This window comes from Pleurodeles waltl, chromosome 6 (genome assembly GCF_031143425.1).
Source record: "Pleurodeles waltl isolate 20211129_DDA chromosome 6, aPleWal1.hap1.20221129, whole genome shotgun sequence".
Classification (NCBI taxonomy): Eukaryota; Metazoa; Chordata; class Amphibia; order Caudata; family Salamandridae; genus Pleurodeles; species Pleurodeles waltl.
In genome coordinates, this window is record NC_090445.1 from 615,492,202 (window position 1) to 615,512,016 (window position 19,815).

Below are 19,815 nucleotides of genomic sequence, written 5' to 3' on the forward strand. Positions count from 1 at the left end.
GAAAGATGTATCTGTAAAAATGATGATAAACTAAGTTGTGAGAGAAGCACTCTTCTTATGAGTTATTAGTTTGTTTCTTACAGCGAATAGTTTAACAATTTAAGCCCCCCCCCCCCTGCAAAGTACCTGTAGGGGCCCCCCTCTCATCTGAACCCAGTCAGGGGACTGTCGCCCATGGACAGTTTACTGTGCTGAGGGGGCCTTCTGGAGCTTGCCCCCCCACCCCACACCGTGGGGTCTGCGGGGACCTTTTTTACGCCACTGGCTCTGAAAAGGCTACATCAACAGCAGTAGTCCTGATTAAATATTGTTGCATAAAGATGTTGGCAGACACATGTTTCTCTCTTTACTGGCGAGCCTGTAACATTTCTAAAGGCAGAATGTTTCTCTTTAATCAACGTGCCACACAGAAAAAGGCAAACAAATGGCAAGGAAATCAAAAGAAGACTGAAAGCAAGTTTAGCATAAAACCCAGCAAAGGACTGAATAAAAACATTATGCCTTGACAAAGCTCACAGGTCCACTGTCCGCTAGGGATGTTAAGCTATTCTATAAAGCCAGTCTACATAACCAGTATGTTCTGAAATGCCTGAAAGTTGGTGCACTATAGAATAAGGCCCATATTTATGGTTGGTTTGGCCACTTAGCATAATTTTTTTACGCTAAAACCGCGCAAACTTAATGCCATATATATACTTTGTCGCTACATTCATCTAAAGTCAAAATATTGGGCTTGGCGCTATTTCTAGAATGCGAGAACCCACCTTGCGTCAATGAGATGCAAGGTAGGCGTTCCTGTCCTAGAAATTACTCTAACCCCCAGCGCCGTAGCTATACTCCAGCAAAGGTACCACACGCACGGAGTAGGCAGGCCCAAATAATGGCACTAAGCCTGATTAGCACCATTATTTAACTCCTGGGTCAGACCAGGCGTTAGGGTAGCTTTGGACCCATTTCCATGGCCAAACACCGTGGAGTGGGCCTACAGATGCCCACTCCAAGCACCAGGAACAACCCCACCCACACCAGAGGGACACCACAGGGTGGGGGACCCCGTCCTAGATAAGTATAGGTAAGTATTTTTTTTTATTGCTAGGTGTGCCATTGGGGGCCCCTGGCATGGAGTCCCATGCCTGGCACTGGGTCTAATGGCCTTGCCTAGGGGACACTGGTCCCCTGTGCTTGCCATTGGGGTGGTGGGCATTACTCCTGTCTACACTTAGACAGGCGTCATGTATGTGGCTTTTGTGTGTCAGAAATTGCTGCTAGGCTGATTAGGGGCATATATTTTGCCCCTAACCAGCCTAATGTCATTTCAGACCCACTAGCGCCATAATCCCTAACGCCATCCCTGCCCATCTAGCGCCTTTTTTCTAGACGCTAGCCATTCCTTAGCACCATCTTGCGTCATTCCATAAATATGATGTTAAGATGCCAGCCTTAATATTCTTGACGCAAAATGCGTTATCGCAGGTTCGCTTCAAAAACCATAAATATGGGCCTAAATATATAAACCTAGCTGTGCTTACAAAAGGGAAGACGAGCTTCATGTAAAGGTTTAGGCTAATCAGCTACACCCTGGGACCATGGCTGCACCCATAAAGCAGGGTCTGGTCCCTGAGTGATTGACATTTGTTTTGTAACTTCTCATTTTGGATAAGAAGCAAACATTTTATAATAGAAGCCACCCGCACGTCATACCTCTAAGCATTGCTGTGTTCAGTAGATAAACATATACCTGCAAAATGGCGGGCTAGATTTCGGAGTCCATGTCCCGATAGTTTGACCACCTGGGATACTAGCTCCTCTGTGTTGCCCTGAGTGTGTATGCCACAGTTACATGGCTGCAGGTCTCCGACTCTAACACTGCACCTTCTTAATTTCAGGTAGGATCCTCAGCTCAAGATGAAGTTCCCGTGGTCCCATAAGTCTGCGCCCATTGTGGCCCTGGAGCCCAACACCACCATGCCAGCGGTAACCAGTCCCAAGGACAACTCCACGGAGTCTGCATCTCCGGGGTCGAGTCAAGGCGACATGATCCGAAAGATGTTCATGAACACGATCGACAAGATCCCACGTAAGTTTTGAGGAGCGAGGGGTCAATATCTTTTCTTCAAAGGCACCACACAATCCAACCACCTTGTCTCAACATTCCGCAGTTTGAGGCTTCCGTCTGCACGCATGCGTGATGTTTGTGTGAGCTAATGGGTATTCGATTTACATAAAATCCATAGAAGATCCTCAATTTATGCAATAAAGAACCTGTGTAAGCTTTATGACAGGGTGCTGGAATTTTAAAGGCAACACTATTACACAGTCTGCTACCAAGATTATTACAATTTTGGAGTGACAGTCATTGCAACACAACATGGGGCCTATTTACGAGAATGTGATGCAATGCAGTGTGGCAAATCACCTTGCTGTGCTGCACTGCGTCACAGGGAAAGAGCAAGAATGTGTCGTATTTAAGGCAATTTGGTGCATTCCTCTCCTTTCCCTAGCACTGACGCACAATGGACTGTCTCGAGCCGATGCTGGCCCCCTTGCACCCTGGTGCAAGGGAGTCTGTGTTGCATGCAGGATGGTCTTTGTGCAGGAAGGGATACCTTCCTGCACAAAAACAGTCCTGAGAGGTATACTCCTCTTTCCTAATGTGCTGCAGAATGCAGCACACATGGAAAGAAGAAGTAACGAAGACAAATAAAGATATTTCTCCTCGTTACATCTCTCCTAAGAAGACATATCTTTTTGGCAAATTCCCAGGTCTACCAGTTCTGGGAAACTGGTATGCAGCTAAATCCATGGGAGTTGCTTGGGAACACCCAGTCAACTTTAACGGACTGCGATTTGTGCAGCGTTGCCTCACTCCAGATTTATAGAGCCACTCAAGGCCACGCAAAGTGGCCTTGCGTGGCTTCAGAAATCACATATAAGGTTTGAGTTGTGAATGAACCATATTGCGTGGTGCTTTAGCGACTCAAAACAACTCGTAAATATATCCCTATGTATGTCCAACCTAAGAGCCATGCTGGGAAAATAGTGTTAGCAAACTTTGAAAAAGCCAATAGGTTTAGCCTTTTGTAGTGCATTCAGACAGGCACATACCACATCCATGCACATATTGTCATAGGATGCACCAACATGCACATAAAGCATCTTTGTTTCTGCCCCTATGTACACATGGGTTATTTTGGGGCATTTAGCATCGTGGTCAACCTACATGATAAGTGTTTCAAGCACTTAACCTGCTGCACAGCCTCCCATCAAAAGTAAACCCTGTGTGCCCGCCTGGTGTGAAGTCTGTAGTCCGTGGATGCCTGGCTTATTAAAGCAATGCCTCTAGTCTGCATCAGCACCCGCCTGCAGCTGCTTGTTGTTCCTATCATCACTCTATGGTCTTCCCCCTAACAGTGCCGCCCTGGGCCATAATCGCCATTGCTGTGGTGTCCGCCCTCCTGCTCCTGACCTGCTGCTTCTGCATCTGCAAGAAGTGCTGCTGCAAGAAGAAGAAGAACAAGAAAGAGAAGGGCAAGGGCAAGAAGAACGCCATGAACATGAAGGACATGAAGAATGCTGGGGCCCAGGTACTGTCCTCTTTATCCCTGCGCTTCTTCAGGGGTACTGCCCATCATCCCCACACTCCTCTATATGAGGGGCCAGGTATTGTCCCACCAGCCCCACAGTCCTCTATATGAGGGGCCAGGTACTGTCCCTCCAGCCCCACACTCCTCTATATGGGGGGCCAGGTACTGTCCTCTTACTCTCCCTGTTCCCCAATAGAAGGGGCAGGTGCTGTCCTTTCCAACCACATGCTTCCCAAAACAAGGGCTAGAGCCTGTCCTCTGCATCCCAAGGCTGGTCTAAACACGCAGGCAGGTGCTGTACTCTTCATATCCATGCTTCTGTAGGGTGGCAGCCGCGTACTGTGTTTTTCGTCACCACACTCTTTTGGACAGAAGAGCAAGTACCGTCATCTTCATCCCCACGCTCCATGTGCCTCTAGATACGGAGTGAGGCCCCATATTTATACACTCATTATCCTTATGAAAATAACAAATGGTAACCACCCCTTATATTGTGCATCACTTCTACCAATAATCTAACCATACCTCTTCCTTCAGCAGCTTTTCCTTCTTGTATCCTGGCCTTCTGTAATGTTCTCTTCTCAGGAATGACTACGGCTGATTACAATTAACTTTCTACAGCTTAAATACTCTCCTTCCATTTTTCTGATTTTATGTTTTTTAATAGACTTCTGACCATTATTTGATGAGATGGTAGGCGTGGTTACTTCATCTGGATGTATTGTACCAAAGAAAAGGCTAGTTGAAGGGTTGAGCAGTTTATGTTTATCAATGTTATGTGGTACACCATCCAAGCACTGCCCATATTTCATAATTGCTTCTCTAAGAATACCAATTGGGTGACAATTCAGTCGTCTATTCCCATCACTGGGCTCAGGGGGTGCCATCACATGGTAATTCCCTTTGCAACCTCCTGTGTAAAAGCAATTCCCAAGACAGGTCCCAGCCCCACGTAGTAGTTATATGTGAAAACCTGTAGTCATATGGAGCATACCAGTCTACTCACTCCCCTAGTAATTGTCTTGTTCAAACCTCTCCTTGCATCGCAATTTCAAGCCCGAACACCACCATTTAGTGATAGTTTCCTATCTAGATTTTACCTTAATATAGTAATCCCTTGTTCTGTCCCACATCCCAATGCGATTTGCACACCTAGATTTTACCAGGATATTCTGACCATGAGCTAAAACCGACTACAAGCCTCAAAGCTCTAATAGTAATTTCAGAACGCCCCACTCCCCATATCCTCAGTGTCCCTTGCGGCAGCCATACTGAGAAGGACCTCATCTTCTTTGATATCATCTTACCAACAAGGATCAGATTGAAGGATTAGGATTTTAAGGGAGGAGCACTGCAAGACCTGCAGCAAATACTCAGCTTATGACTTTGGTATGCTTCATAGTTATTTAAAGAATTATTTTAGGTATTTGTTTAGCGTAAACATTGACCAGCGAAACAGGATGGCATTACATTGTAATAATAGATAAGTACGGTAAATATAGAGAGAGGTCTAACAATATGGAGTTAAATTGGTTTGTAGGTCCCTCTGTAAACCAGTAAAGTTACAGAAAGCACCTGAACTTGCAGTGTCTGGTAGAGTGTCCATAAGCGCAGTTATGACTGCACAAGTGCCTGCTATGGTTGGACCACAGATATCGCTGTCAGGCATTGGAACTGAGCACAGAGGGGAAGACATCTTTCCCATGTATCGTAGGATTTGAAACTAAATAATGGGAAGTGAGAGGTAAGAAACCGTACAAGCCCCAAAATTGGGACTAAACGCCTTACTGGTCGAGGCACTGAAACAGGTTACGGGGTGCACAAGACCTTCCCTCCTGAGTGACAGGCAGTGGCAATCAATAGGAGGGCTAAGTTATCTTCAAATCACATTGAAAGGTTTTTGGATTGAATGAGGGGACTCAGAGGGCTTCAACTCATAGTAAAAGGCATTGATGACAGGGGGTGGAGGACGTGAGGCTTCTTTCTCACAGTGGCAGGTGCCGGTGTGTAAGAGGTGCTAACCTCACAGTGCCAAATTGTGAAACGAGATGGAGAAGGGCAGAGGCTTCCTTCCATATCATAGTGGTAAGTGTTGAATTTGTACACAGAGTAAAAATAAGTTACCTCACTGCTTCGGTCACTGAAAAGTTAGAGAGAGCATTTTGTTTGTTGAAGTGGTGTTTTACTTATTTTGTTCTTAGTGTGATCATACCCGCGACTCAAGGGATGTCTGACAAATTTGTAATTAATATACACATACAAATCTTTTAAAATAAAATTCAGGACATACCAATTTTGCAAAATGTTTTTCGTTGTTTTTATATTGTGCTCACTAGGCCATGCAACTGCATCAGAGGACTTGGTGGGGTATAATAAGCGCTGGTTGCAAATAATACCAACAAATGATGCCATAAGCAAAAAAGAGAATAGTTGTAGAACACTAAACACGTTAATTCACATAAAACCAACCTAAGAGTCAACAGTATAATCTATAGTTTTATATCCAGAATGCCCTCTGGTGTTTGTGTTGTACCAGACGAATCCAGTGGAGTACCACTTAGTACACAATTGTTGGCAGGTGGATTATTTGTATTTTTAAAGTGTGGTCTGACCCTTAAAGAGGTTGGCACTTTGTGATTTCTCGCTGTAGTATTATTGAAAACAAGTAGTAGAAGCTATGACCTGCAACATTTAGGAGAGCATTAGTTTGTTGCAGATATCCAAGACTCTCCATATTTTCTAAGGGTTCTGGAGTATTTTCGGCTTCTTCTGCCCAAATGTTGAGGTCTCCTAGAATGAAAGTATTGTGCTAGTATAACATCATAGATAGTTTAATGTCTAGGAAATCAGCTGGGAAAGATAATGTGATGTTAGACGGAATTTCATTTGAGAAATCGTTTTGCAGAAATGAGTGCATTCTTAAGTAAAACGTCCCCAAATTCCCGATAACCTGTCAGAATTATTTAATCAAATCAATATTTCGTAATATCCATCAACATAAAACTTTCTTCATTTTTTTCTTGATTACTGATAAAGTTTTAACATTTAATTCTTTGCAGGAATTCAATGCAAAACACAGACTCCCCTTTAAACTAGAATTGGACAACGGACTACCACCAACTACAAATACTTCAAACCTCCTATATAGTAATAATGACCTGTGTATTTAAAACTATCAAGTATCATGTTTTTGTCAACATCTGCAATGTCTGACCACTTATTTAGCGTAAGAGTTGGGAAAAAACGGTTATCTTCTCCTAGGAAATCACAGCCCAGTAATGCAAGTGGTTTAAGCTATGTTCATGGAAATAGTGCATTGAAGGGCTGAGCTTGGATCCGGCTCTATGACTCAGGCTCTGAAAACATCAGAAACTTGTCATTGTCTTCCAAGTTGTCAACAGGCATAGGCCTTGGTATTGTTCCCGCAGTCTGAGTGTGACAGGTAGCTCAAATAGAGTCTGTTGACTGGGGTATGATCACACCAAGGCTCAATGATATGATGTCTCAATGTTGTGAAACTGAAAAGTAACTCTCAACCAATAAAACAACTTTTCAACATTCTACTTAGGAAATTCAGACACCTTGTGTCACAATTCGGCCATGTGATAAATCTCTATAACACTGATATTAATTACATCAGTGACTGCTCTGGAGGACCCAAGGAAGTTATCTTGGTTTGAGAGAACCTTCAAGAAGGGAGTTCTGGAGGGCTCTTACACCACTGGATAAGGCCTGTTACCTGTCAGCTCCTTTGTTGAGTTTCAGCGTGATATTTGGTCAAGCCACTTTAGTACCCTGGCTGTCTACTGGGCTGCCAATGGTGAACTGTTTGGGAAATGACTTTTCTGGCAAAATGTATGGCATGAATAATAATTGATGGAAGAGAGTTAGAGGTTCATATAAGACCCGGATAGTGTCTTGTAAAGCATTTTGTGTTCTTCTTGTATCTCATTGTCAGACCTGCGGTCCAGGATCAAGGGCAGATTTGTCTGCCACTTTCTGCATGTAATTCTGCCCCTGTGGTTTTTCTTTGCATAAACCATGTATATAATATTGCAGAAGTCCTCAATTTCGCTAGGAAATTGCTGGCTCTGCGGCAACATATTGACCCTAAAAATGTTAAGCCATGTTATGCAGTCTAGTTACATCTCGGCCACCCAACGCATACATGAAGTTTAGCCTTCACCATCCAACCACAAGCCTCATTACACCACATCACATGTATTTATTTGTTTGTTGTAGGAACTTAGAAAGTTCATATCTAGTTGCACATGGGGTGCATGGACCCAATCCAAGTACTGCAGCACAATATTTTATATTTAGGCTCCCGTAGCACGTTCTAATCGTTCCCAATGACACAGGGCTTCAGCATCTTTGCTAATGTCAGAGTTTAGTATTTTGTTTTCTGGAACCCTAATAAGACTCGTCTTATTCCTGCTGTAAGAAAATTGCAACATCTGTGCTCAAACTTGCCATTTCTTTATATCCTGTTTTCCTTTTTGAGTCTGTTGCTGCTCAGCACTTATGCGCTTCTTTGCCTTTCCATTGATTGTGATGATGTGTACTGATATTTTGCGGGGTAGGTGGCTGGGAGATACTGTAGACCTCCTTGTAGCTTTTCCCTCTGTATTTCTGTATTTGGCATTGAGAGAAACGATAGACCCTCCCTCTCATTCCACCAATGCCATTAGCTGGCTAAACCAAGCCTACACTAGGAACTTCCTAGATTCCCAACTCAGTTCTTCAAGCACCTCGTGGAACTTACCTGTCTTTCAAGACTCTATGAGATCAAACTTCTCTGTGATGTTGTTGTAAGTTGCAAGAACGTCTATACTGGTAAGGCAACAAAATGTGTGGATCTTCATATCATGTCATTTTTACCAAAAAAACGCCTATTTTTAAGGAGACAACCACATACAATTCAAAATATGAAAAAAAGTAAAAATCAGGCAGAAATCGTAATGCCCCGAAAGCATGAAAACGAGTGTGCACTTCAGGTTATTTGAGAGTGATTTCCAGATTCATTAGACCACGCTGAAGCATGGAGTTACTCTTAGGTTTAAGTTCAGTATCTTTGGCCAGGTGAGGAGCACACCCCTTTGAAACCAAGGAGTTACCACTGTATGCCCTATAAGGATTCAAAGGCCATTATGGGTGCTTGAATTTACTTGGATTGCCGCAGGTAACCAGAGGGTATCAAACAAGATGACTGTGATATTCTTAAAGCAAGAAACTTTGAGTCTGGACCCAGGGATGTCTTAGCATCCAGACTCTAGCACTCTGTATGCATTTCAAACTCAGTAACGCACAACGCTAACCTTACAGATAGCACAGAATCTCCTTCTTTGTACTTTTGTTATGTGTGGATCAGACCAAGGTACGTCAGCACACTTTACAGAGAAACGAAAATTAAGCTACATAAACAGTGCAAATAAAATCCACATTGTACAGGAAATATACAGGGACAAATCTGAGAGCCCAAATTGAAGACTGAGTATACATAAACAGATAATTAGAAGTGTGAGATCTGTAACCTTCATAGAAAGGATAAATCTAAGAGGTGATGGAGTCTTGCTGGCTCAAATAACTTTTTATATAGGAAAATATAAATGTCAAAATTAGCAAAGGCAAAGTGGTGCGACAGAGTACACAAACGATTCAGGATCCTATGCTCTGTGTCTAATACAAGAGAAGGAAGACATAGGAGGAGAAAGCAGATCAGTATTGGGTAACAATGCGATGAACAAAGACTGTGTGGAAACGTATTCAAGAGAAAAAAATAAGAAGCATCCGTTGACACAATGGAAAATACCTAGGTACGGTAGACAATCCAAGCCTTATTAAGGGGCAGAGTAGGGGCCAACGTTGGCAAATATATTGAGTTGTTCACAAAGAAAGGCTTAGAGATTGCTGGAGGGGTTAGTACATCATATATGGGGTCACACTCGCTGTCCATGAAGACCAGCGGGTCTTAGAGCTTCCTTGAATCTCACTTGTTGAAAAAACAGCTATCCCAATCCGCAAAAGGTTCAGAGAGACACTCTGTATTGCATGTCCCACAATTCTGTGGTTAGTAGCACTATTCTGTAAACATTTTCTTGTCTACACAACTACAGATTAGTCTCAAAATGAGCAGCACAACCAACCCACAGGCCTCCGTCACTCCTGGCATGGCACAGTTTGTTTCAGATGTCTCGGACACCCCTGAAGTCGAGCAATCTTGAAATGTCCTGGTATCCGAGATCCCTTATTTTGAATATTAAATGTTGGTGCAGGTCTTAAGAAATCCGCCAGTGAGAGCAATGTGTAAGTCGCTGGCACATGGCATAACCTCTCACTGTACTTTTCAGGGGCTAGTGTCTATCGGTTTCTCACTGCCATCAGCTGTCACCTATTGCTCGTGAGTTGTGCTGTGTCCCCCTTTAATTTCCTTGTTTTTCCCCTTCTCTGTGCTTTCCGTGTTCCTCTGTGTTGTTCTGTCTTCGTGTTTTCTCACCACCTTGGATGGCGCACACGGTAGGTCCCTCTGAATGCTTGCTTTCCCGCCTGTCTCGAAGGGCCGGGGTGGGCGATGTCCATAAGCAACCCACCGTCTTAGAGAGGAAATCGTTGTTTATCCAATTTTTAAGAAGGACCTGGTCTAGAGGGCAAAAGACAATGTAGAACGCAAAACAATTTTGCACTTGCCATATGACATCTGACGTCACACTTCTAACTCCTTTACAAATCCGTCTGCACTGCTTGTCAAATCCTGCAACTCTGAGATGATCAGCACAACCTCCTTTTTATGAGAATTTCCACAGAATGCTAAGCATACTGCGAAACAGCCTGAAAAGGCACTTCCAAAACTAGGTTCATAGTTACTCAATTTCCCCTGCTTGATATGCCGGCGACCCGCCCACCAGCCACATTAAAAGCTCCTCAAACGCGCTTCCAAATCTGCTTAGCATTCTTGAAACTTCCTCTTAAAATGGACGCTGCAGAAAATGGCTCAGAGATGCAGGTGCTAATGTGAATATGCAGTAACATTTCAATTAACTCGGGTGGGGACGAGGGCAACCTCTGCATGCGCCCAATGTTGCTTTGTAGGATTCACCTCACATTTCAAGCACTGGGGGTTGAAGTAAGGCATGCCTCTTTAAGTCCTGCCCCCTGACTGACGCACTGAATGGCTCTAGGCATGTTCTACTTTTGTGCCTCTCATGAATGCAATTGCAAGGTTAAGTGCTTAGAAGGCGACCCAGTATACATACAAAGCACTATTCAAAATGACTTTTCTGTATGACAAGGTCCTAAGTCGTATATCATCTGAGATCTGAGAACACACGTTTTTTTCTCCTTGTGAGAGGTAACAACACCAGGAAATGGTTGCAAATAAATAATGATTTATCAGTTTCTACTGTAGTGGGTTGCAACCCTACTCTGGGATTTTAATATATCTTTCAGAGTGTTAAAGAATGCAGGGTGATAAAACAAAAAGCAGATGACATATAAGGATGCAGGAGTGTGGTGTACGACCAGGAAAGCCAAATCTATGCCACATTGTTCTGGTAACCATTGACTATGTATGTGAGCTCTATTTATGCCAACTGTATGTAAATCTATCTTACATGGATATTTTAAATATCTGGCATGGATTCAGCCTCCTGCACAACACTATTACAATGGTGCTGAGCCATGGATCGAGCCAAGAGCCAAACCCAGTCAAGTTTTCAGAATTGCTAACAAATCTACTAAAATCTACACTGATATTCATTTGTGGTAAATTTGCCTTATGCACGGTCATGTGGATGTACTGAAAACTTAACTGAATTTTAAAATCTGATGAGTCAAACCCTCATCAGTAAACCCAATACAATCAACATTTTCTGTGGTTCACAGGGATATGGTCAAAGTGTTGCGATCTAGCCCAGCAAGAGCGAGGCTTGTCCTAGCCTGTGGGTGCACTACCTGCAGTCGGCTTGACTAGTAGATAGGAAGAGCTGGACTGAGACCTCTATTCTGATGGGGATGCTCGATCTCTCGCTGAGCCTTCTCTGCTGTGTTTCCCCCCGTAGAACAAACAGGACGATGATGATGATGATGCAGAAACAGGCCTGACGGAGGGAGAAGAGAAAGAAGAAGAGGAGAAGGAGGAGGAAAAACTCGGCAAACTACAGTTTTCCTTGGATTATGACTTTCAAAACAATCAGGTAACCAGTGCATGAGAGGCTGAAGGCAGCAAGGAACGATTCTGCAACATACCCAAAGCTGTAATATCAATTTCTGATGAAAAAGCGTAGTTTTAACGGATGTATCTCTATATGGAAAATGTTGCACTTATTCAAATGATTGTTTTTGGAAACTTCTTTGAACTGAGGGCAGCAAGCGTTGTTAATCTTGTTGGCTAGAAATCCCTTGAGTATGGAGGAACAAGCCGGGGGGCCTAGGATTGCAGGGAGTTGGAGTTGAGGAGATGGTTGGTTAGTCAGCTGCATTGCTTTGGGGGGTATTTGGGGTGTTACACTCTCTAATAAATGTATTTCTTGCTAAATTGTTGGGTACATGTGCTTTCAGTTGGATATTGTGAGGTGCCTGTCAGATTTCAACAGGAATTTTTACACACAGACAAGAACGCAAACACACACTTTGTCTCTCTCTCTTTCTCTGTTCAAAAGACTTCAAAAATTTTGGTTATTTCACAAAATAATGTGTTTTCTCTCACGTGGTACCTCTAACCACTGCACCCTAAGCCCCTCTCATGAGCCTCGCTTGTCATATAATGTTATTTTAACATTGTGTCAGTATGATTGTTGGGAAATCCGAAGCTCACACCTCCCCAATTAAACTGAGCAAGCTTCATCCCTGTGGTTAGAAAACTAAGCACTGTCCTTGTATATAAATGCCAGAGATGCCAATGTGCTTCCTCCAAAAGCCCCTTCATTTGTCAAGTTAGTTTGAGTAGCTCTCCACAAATTGCGTGTATAGCTCTAATGCTCCATCCTTCTCTGAAGAAGGCTGAAACTATGGAAATGAGGAAAGAGTGGTGGTCTCTCAACAATACCATTTCATGTCATGAGGTGTGTGAAGCAGAACACATGGTGGGAAGAGTCATACGTTTGTACTGGGCAAGGACCGGTTGCATCAATTTGCATTCCTCCTAATATCTGAATATCCTTGAGAGAGAGTGTTGATTCTGGTTGCCATAAATAGTCTCTCCTACTCTTTGGATGTCAGTGTCCCCGGACATGGTTAAACACCTAATCCGGTGGATAATAAGCTCCCATGTAATTTATTTACCTCCTCCACAGCTTGCTGTGTATGGTCTTGCCTTCTTGTTATTTAGTTTACCCTTGCCTATAGCCATTTACTGTGATGTTCCATAGTGTTTTTTCTCCACCAGACAAGCTCAAGAGGACTGACAAGCATGTATTCACAAGTTGATATTTTGGGTTGCACATCTCTGAAAGGTAAAATTAGAAGGCTCATAAAATATTTGAACTACTCATTATACGTCAACTCAAGTGCACTATTATATCTAGTGAGCGTTTTGTTCTGTATTTATCAAGTCTCTTCACAGTTTGAGTGGTGACTTCACATTTTGAATCTAAACTGGAAATTTCAGTTGCTGTTCAGAACCTAACATTTTGCCCCAGCCTCCTTTCAGTGACGTCTGCTGATATTTGGAAGATTCACTGACACCAGCATGAAAACTGTTGTTAAAAATGAAACACAGCACGTCAGAAAGTTCACAAATCTATACTGCGTTTCATGCAAAAATAGCAATCAGCACAACAATTAATAGACAATTGTCATTTGAACCTACCAGAGCTCACACTAGAAAAGAATCAATTGAAGCTAATGCTAAAATACATAACATTTAGAACAGTTTATATATTTTTCTCTCTATTCAAGTCTCTGGAAAACCCAATCACTTGACAGAAATGTATTATTTTTAGCAAAAACGTATCTAATGTTCAGCTTTTCTCAAGGAAGCGTGAGGTGAAGAAGATATGATTCATGTTGGTAATAAGGTTACGCTGTGTAGAAATGTGCAAATGTAATACTCGGAATAAAATGGCTTCCTGGTCTGCTACAGCCATAAAACTCAGCAAGGGTGATTGAGATTAAAGGACATTTCAGATCAATAAGATACAGCATCCATATTTGATGATAAAATATGTTGTTACATACTGCAAGAAGCATATATAGATAGAAAAATGGCACCCCTATAGATAGAAATATATGATTATGTTTACATGGGCATTGTGTCATATGCTAACTATCGAGGGTTGAGGAACTAGACATGCCTTCGAAAGGTGTCAAATGCCCCTATGTCCCCTTTCAAAATATATTTTTAAAAACATTGCCATCCTCAAGCTTGATATCAATGTCTTCAGAATTTGGGAGTGCACATTTAAGCCAAGAGTACCATATATTTTTTTAATGAAACAGCAGACTTGTTGAACTGAGTTTTGACCAGAAATAATTGAAAACATGGAAACAGAACTGTGAGCAAGTGAAGTAGGTGAGGAACTCAGCTGATGACCACACCCTGGGCCTGCTGTCCATATCCAGAAGGAACTGGGGAAGGGCCAGTAATAAGGGAATACATTTGTGTTGTAGTAAATAACGCTGGGACTTACACTGGTAAATTTAACGTTTAGATTGCCCTAAATCACTTTGCTCCTCCTTGACAAAGCAGTAAGACATTTGAAATGCTAACAAATGATTTGCCATGTGATTAGCAAATGTCATGCTGGTTCATAACAATATGGCACATTTATTAGAAAATGTTTTTAAAAAATGATTTCCTCCAAAAAGAACTGCTTAACTACAACTGAAGAATGTCTACCACTACTTCTGTTACACATGAATCTCATACTTGTACACTCCCCCTGTACCATGCCTACAACATAACAGAGTCCCAGCTCTCCAAAGGCTGGTTCTTTAGGCCTGTGCGCCATTTATTACGCTAAGTTGGGCAACTTGATGAGTGAGAATCAAAACCATGCAGAAACCTATGACCAGAGCCAATCTCTGAATCCTTGCCCCATACATCAGTCTAGCTATCCACTACTAATATAAATAATGATGCGGATAAAGAAATGGCTTTGGTGCTGTTGGTATTGATCAGGATAGCTAAACATGTACAGGCACCTCTGAAGCATTCTAAGAGAGCAGGTAAGCTTTATTCATGCGCTGCTGTCATCAAATTAGCAAAGTTACACCAAAGCATCCTTGTATCTACCTGTAAATCTGGAGAGTGCGTATTAGATTAAGAGAATCTCTTCTCTGTTTATTCCTTTGGACAGATGACAGTGGGAGTAATTCAGGCCACCGAGCTACCAGCTTTAGACATGGGAGGCACCTCTGACCCCTACGTCAAAGTCTTTTTCCTTCCGGACAAGAAAAAGAAGTTTGAAACTAAGGTGCACAGGAAGACACTTAATCCTGTCTTCAATGAAACCTTCACTTTTAAGGTAAGACAAAGTCTTCCATGTCATGTTGTATGAAGCGGTTTGTCTGTGCACACATGTCGGCATATTTAAGAATTGTGCATCAGTAGTGGAAATCACAGCACCCCGGGTAATTACTGGTACCTCTTCACGGGGCTACATAGAACTGCAGTCAATCCTTTGCTTATGGCAGGCTGAGGTTGGAACACATACTCATATAAATGTGTTGGGACATTGATTTTCATAATTCATAAATCCTGACTAGCTAGTGACTGCTTGCAGTGTCCTCCAACAGCACAGGGCTGGAAAGCTAATTTCAGCCTGAGCAGGGATGGTGAGTAATGCACGCCCAGAATCTCAGAGTGAAAAGGAGTGGCGAGGGATGCATGCGCAGCATGTCAAAGTGATTGTTAGTGCTGAGGGATGCAGGCACAGGCTCCTCGTAAAACTCTTAGATGGAAATTTGAGGGAGTTATTTTTTAAGAGACTATACACAATCTAAAACATAATTCCTTTTAATCTTATGCATGAAATTTTCCAATTATAAACTATTTGAACTGTGAGAACTTTAACCACTGGTCTCTTGTTGGGATTATGGGAACTGAAGACTCCTTCAAGTTGCCGATGAGCATGCAAAATATTTTAAATTACAGGTGCCCGAGGAAGACAATTGTTCTTCTCCTTTGCTAGTACTTGGAGAAAAGTGTCTCGAGAGATAGGATTCTCATGATCATCCCAAAAGAAACTAGGGTAACACCCGGCAAGACTCTAGGGTGGAGAGGGAACAGGTCCCTGGGTGAAGGGCTCCAAGTTAATAATACCTACAAAAGTCAATGATAGTTGAAGTCACACTTCATATTTCTGGTACACCATGGTAAACACTCCACATTGTTCTTTTCTGCCAGGAATAATTTAATTACCAGGAGCCTATTTATGGACATTCTGCACAGAAGCACGTTTTCGGTGTATCGTTGTGTTTTTTTGGATTGTGTGTGCAGATATCAGGTTGTTCAAACTTAAAATTGCTTTTGAAATGTTTTACAAAGGTGCCAAACTTTGCAAACTCACAAAGGTTTCCAAACAAGGCAAAATGTTATCTGTGGGTCATATTTCCGAAAAATGTATAATGGTAGTTCTTTCTTGCAGACACGTTTTTAACGTGAAAGGTCTACAAAACAAGAAGCTCTTCTCCTTCAAAAATAGTATTGTGTAATGTTTCGCTCTTTGTTTTCTATAATCTTCCCAAGTTCAGAAATTACTAATGTTGGGAAAGATTTTAAAAAACACACAACGAGATTTCCATCTGTACTCCAACAGGACAGTTAACAAAGTTCTGAAATGTTCTGGACTGTAGGTAAATTTCGGAAATCATAAGATGAAAATATGGTGTACAAATCCCTAAGTAGGAAGGGCGGAAAGGAAGCACGGTGACAAAGTTCACTTGACTGTCATGATAATCTCCTTTGATGTTACCAATCAAGGAGATGTAATATATTTGGAGATTATGTTCTGTCTTACACACAAGAATAAGCATTAGAAAGTATTCTTGGAGTTTTGAAGAGGAAGAGAGTGGGCGGACAAAAACTGAAGGTCACATTGTCATTACTGTCATTTTCCCTATGATAAGTGAACCACAATGGAGACATTTTCAAGCGCAATTGAAATGCGGCGCTCGGAGCTTCCAACAATGCGCTATCTGGCATGGAGTCAAACAGACAACTAAGGATGTTGCTCTGGAAACACAGACCTGCTGTTTGACTGGAAAACTCATTTAATTGGTGTCATGTTTGGGCATGGAGGCATGATTTGCAACTTGTATGGGCTAAATGTTCTACAAAGTTGGTCTTGAAGATAATTATAAAAATACCATCTATTTGAAGATATCTTCAATATTAGAACTAGAAAGATAAAAGATTTCCTGAAGAGAGGTAGGTGCAGTTTTTGATGACTTAAAGCATTTTAAGCAGTGGCATTCTTCAGCAATGCTGTTTGTTTCCCAACTGTGTCATCAGTGCAGCCATCTTACTTTGGTCTGGCATCAACTTGATGTATTATTTGACTACAGAGAAGAGCAGAACAAAATATGACATCTATCACTTCAGAAAAGGATCCAGCTGAAGTTGCTGTCATAGTGAAAAATGTCCCAGACCATGTCATGTAAAGTGAGGATGAAAAGTTTTGATTCTGTTGCCCTTAGGACTAGAAGTTTATATCATCCTTGTATCTTTTGTACATTCAATAAGTTTGAGTTACCCTAGTGAGGAGCATGCTGAACTACTTAAGGGCAGCAATGGTATGCCAATGTTCAGCAAGTATGCGACTGGCACAGTAACTGCTCCAGGCTAGCCCATGGATCTGGGAACCTAGTAAGCTGTTTCTTAGCCCAGAGTGCATTTGACAGTGTTATTTATAATGTATGGTTACCACTGCCAAATCTCAGCACACAAGTGAATGCCTCCTTGCTCACTGTTAGCACTTTCCAACTACTAAAGTCCACCTGTGAGTTACCTCATGTGTGTGGCCTAATGGAATCGTCATAAGGTGTACACACCTCTCATACTCCCAGAAAGCTGCCGAGATCATGGTGTAACACTGTAAGAATGTTCAATAGCTAACTGTACAGTTATTGTGGGTTTTGTCCATCCATATTTGTACCTTTGCTTTGCCAATAATTCTCAGACCTAGTATCCCTGCTCAGGTTAGGCTTGACCTCATTGCCAGTGTTGAGTGACACTCATGTGTGGATTGAGTGTCCTTAGCATCCAGGTTCAGGAGAAGCTACTGAAAAATTATGGAGAGCCTGCATTCAAACAGTGAATGTTTGACACACATACGTTCATTTTCATTCATAGTCTGGCTATTAGCTCCAGAAAAGATAACTTCCCGTTCCACCTTCTGTTGTCAAAGGTTGGGCAAACTATCAGGTCATGACCGTCTCCTTTTCAATACATTCAGATACATTTAACACCATGGGTGGTCCTAAATTGAAGGTTAGAATCTGGACTCACTAACTCTAGTTAATCCTTTAAAACAATCACCCCCCTTACTAGGTATGGAACCCGAGAAAATGTTTGAGAATTTTACCTGCTATCTTACAGCAGGACTAGAGGAAATAGATCTCTTTAAAAACTGGAAAATGTTTTAAAATATGAGGGCAGTAAAATCACTTAAACAAAAACAAAAGAAAGCCAGATAAGCTAGCGAGGTGCAATTGTGCCACAACTGCGAAAATCCACTATGAGGTATAGTTCAATGCATACAAAAAAGAGAGTTTGCAGTTCTTCGGGGTTTTATAACCCAGTAGCTTTGAGTCACTACTGTCTCCATTTTAGATACTATGGGCCGAATTTATAAGCCCCTAGCACCACAGGAGCATCACTTTTAGTGACCCTCCTGTGGCGCTAAGCACAGCGCTGTATTTACAAGGTGGCGTTAAGTACCTTTTTGTGGCTTAACGCCACCTTGTAAATATGGCCCCTTTCCACACAGCACTGTGCGTGGAAGGGGTGTGCAATGGGTGTTGCTGTGGGCATGCCACAGTAACACCCATTGCATTTTGACGCTGCCTCAGATTTATGAAATCTCGTGAACCCGAGGCAGCGCCAAAATCTAATGCCACCCCCTGGGCGTAGCATTAGCAGGGCTCAACGAGGAGGAATACTTTTATTCCTCCTTGTTTTTTGCTTATTCTATGCGTGCTGCATTCTGGTGAACGCATAGAAAAAGGGAAATGCCAGAAATTATTGTTTATGTGCAGGAAGGTGTCCCTTCCTGCACATAAACAATAATTTGAAAATAACGCTTTTGCACTTCGATGTGTGCTGCATTCTACAGCACACACAGAAGTGCCAAAGCGCCATTAGTGATTGTTTACGTGCAGAAAGGGGCACCTTCCCGCACATAAACAATCACACCCCTCAACACAGACATCCTTGCAAGATTGTAGAAGGATGCTTGCGTTCGCGCTGGCAGCTAAATTTAGCACCAGCGCAGGGGGAAACGCAGGAGTGCACCGTATTCCCTTAAATACAGCGCATCCCTGTGTTTCTAAAGTGACGCAGCGCTGCCAATTTTGGCACTGCGCCACTTTTCTTTAAATCTGTCTCTATCTCACTTATTCCTGATCCTTCTTGTAAATGATCAACAGGATCAATGTAAAGACTAACTAGATATCCCTGCTCCAAGCCCCTCTTTCCCTGCCCATTACTCAGCATATGACATTCATTAGTACTGTCCAGTTATAAGATGCTTTGGATCACATCTGTTTGGTCATGTCGAGCACGTGAACTGGTTGCCTGCTGGCTCTATACCCAGCAGGACTATTCAAAGCCATAGACCACCTGATATTTATATGAAGGCATGTCATGAACCCCTGTGGGAAATTAGACATTGTTCAAGTTGTATCAAAGCTGTGAGACTTGTAAAGAGAACTGCTACTGGGAACATATTCTTAGCACTAGCTTTTTAACTGCACTCCTACCACAATACCAACGACCTTGATAATAAATGGATTTCCATGTAGTTACTAAGAGTGCTTGTTATGAGACGTTGCTCAGAAGAGTAAGCAAAGGGTATTGAAGATGTTGGATGTAAATTATGAAAACCACCCATCAATGAAGCGGGTCTTTGTACCGTAAGCAACGGTAACCAGGAAGTCTTCAGAAGACCTCAGTATCCTTGAATCTGATTACCAGGTGTAGCAGCAGCCAGGGGAGTTCGTTCGAACCAGGAGTCACTAAAGAAAAGAAGGTACTTGCCTCCATCCCCCACATTTAACGTATCTGAATACACTG

The 19,815-nt window shown here is 42.3% G+C and overlaps 1 protein-coding gene across 3 annotated transcripts in view; it reads left to right on the forward strand.

The window, feature by feature from the left end:
• Window positions 1–19,815, forward strand: part of SYT2 (synaptotagmin 2) — a 238,385-nt gene that overhangs the window by 164,239 nt on the left and 54,331 nt on the right. For 2 of the 3 annotated variants that reach the window (XM_069238920.1, XM_069238921.1), the window contains exons 3-6: window positions 1,887–2,077; window positions 3,412–3,584; window positions 11,642–11,776; window positions 14,879–15,046. In XM_069238920.1, coding sequence (XP_069095021.1) covers window positions 1,906–2,077; window positions 3,412–3,584; window positions 11,642–11,776; window positions 14,879–15,046 — 648 coding nt within the window. In that variant the 5' untranslated portion in view covers window positions 1,887–1,905. The remainder of the gene's footprint in view (window positions 1–1,886; window positions 2,078–3,411; window positions 3,585–11,641; window positions 11,777–14,878; window positions 15,047–19,815) is intronic. The other variant, XM_069238922.1, reaches the window with a different exon arrangement.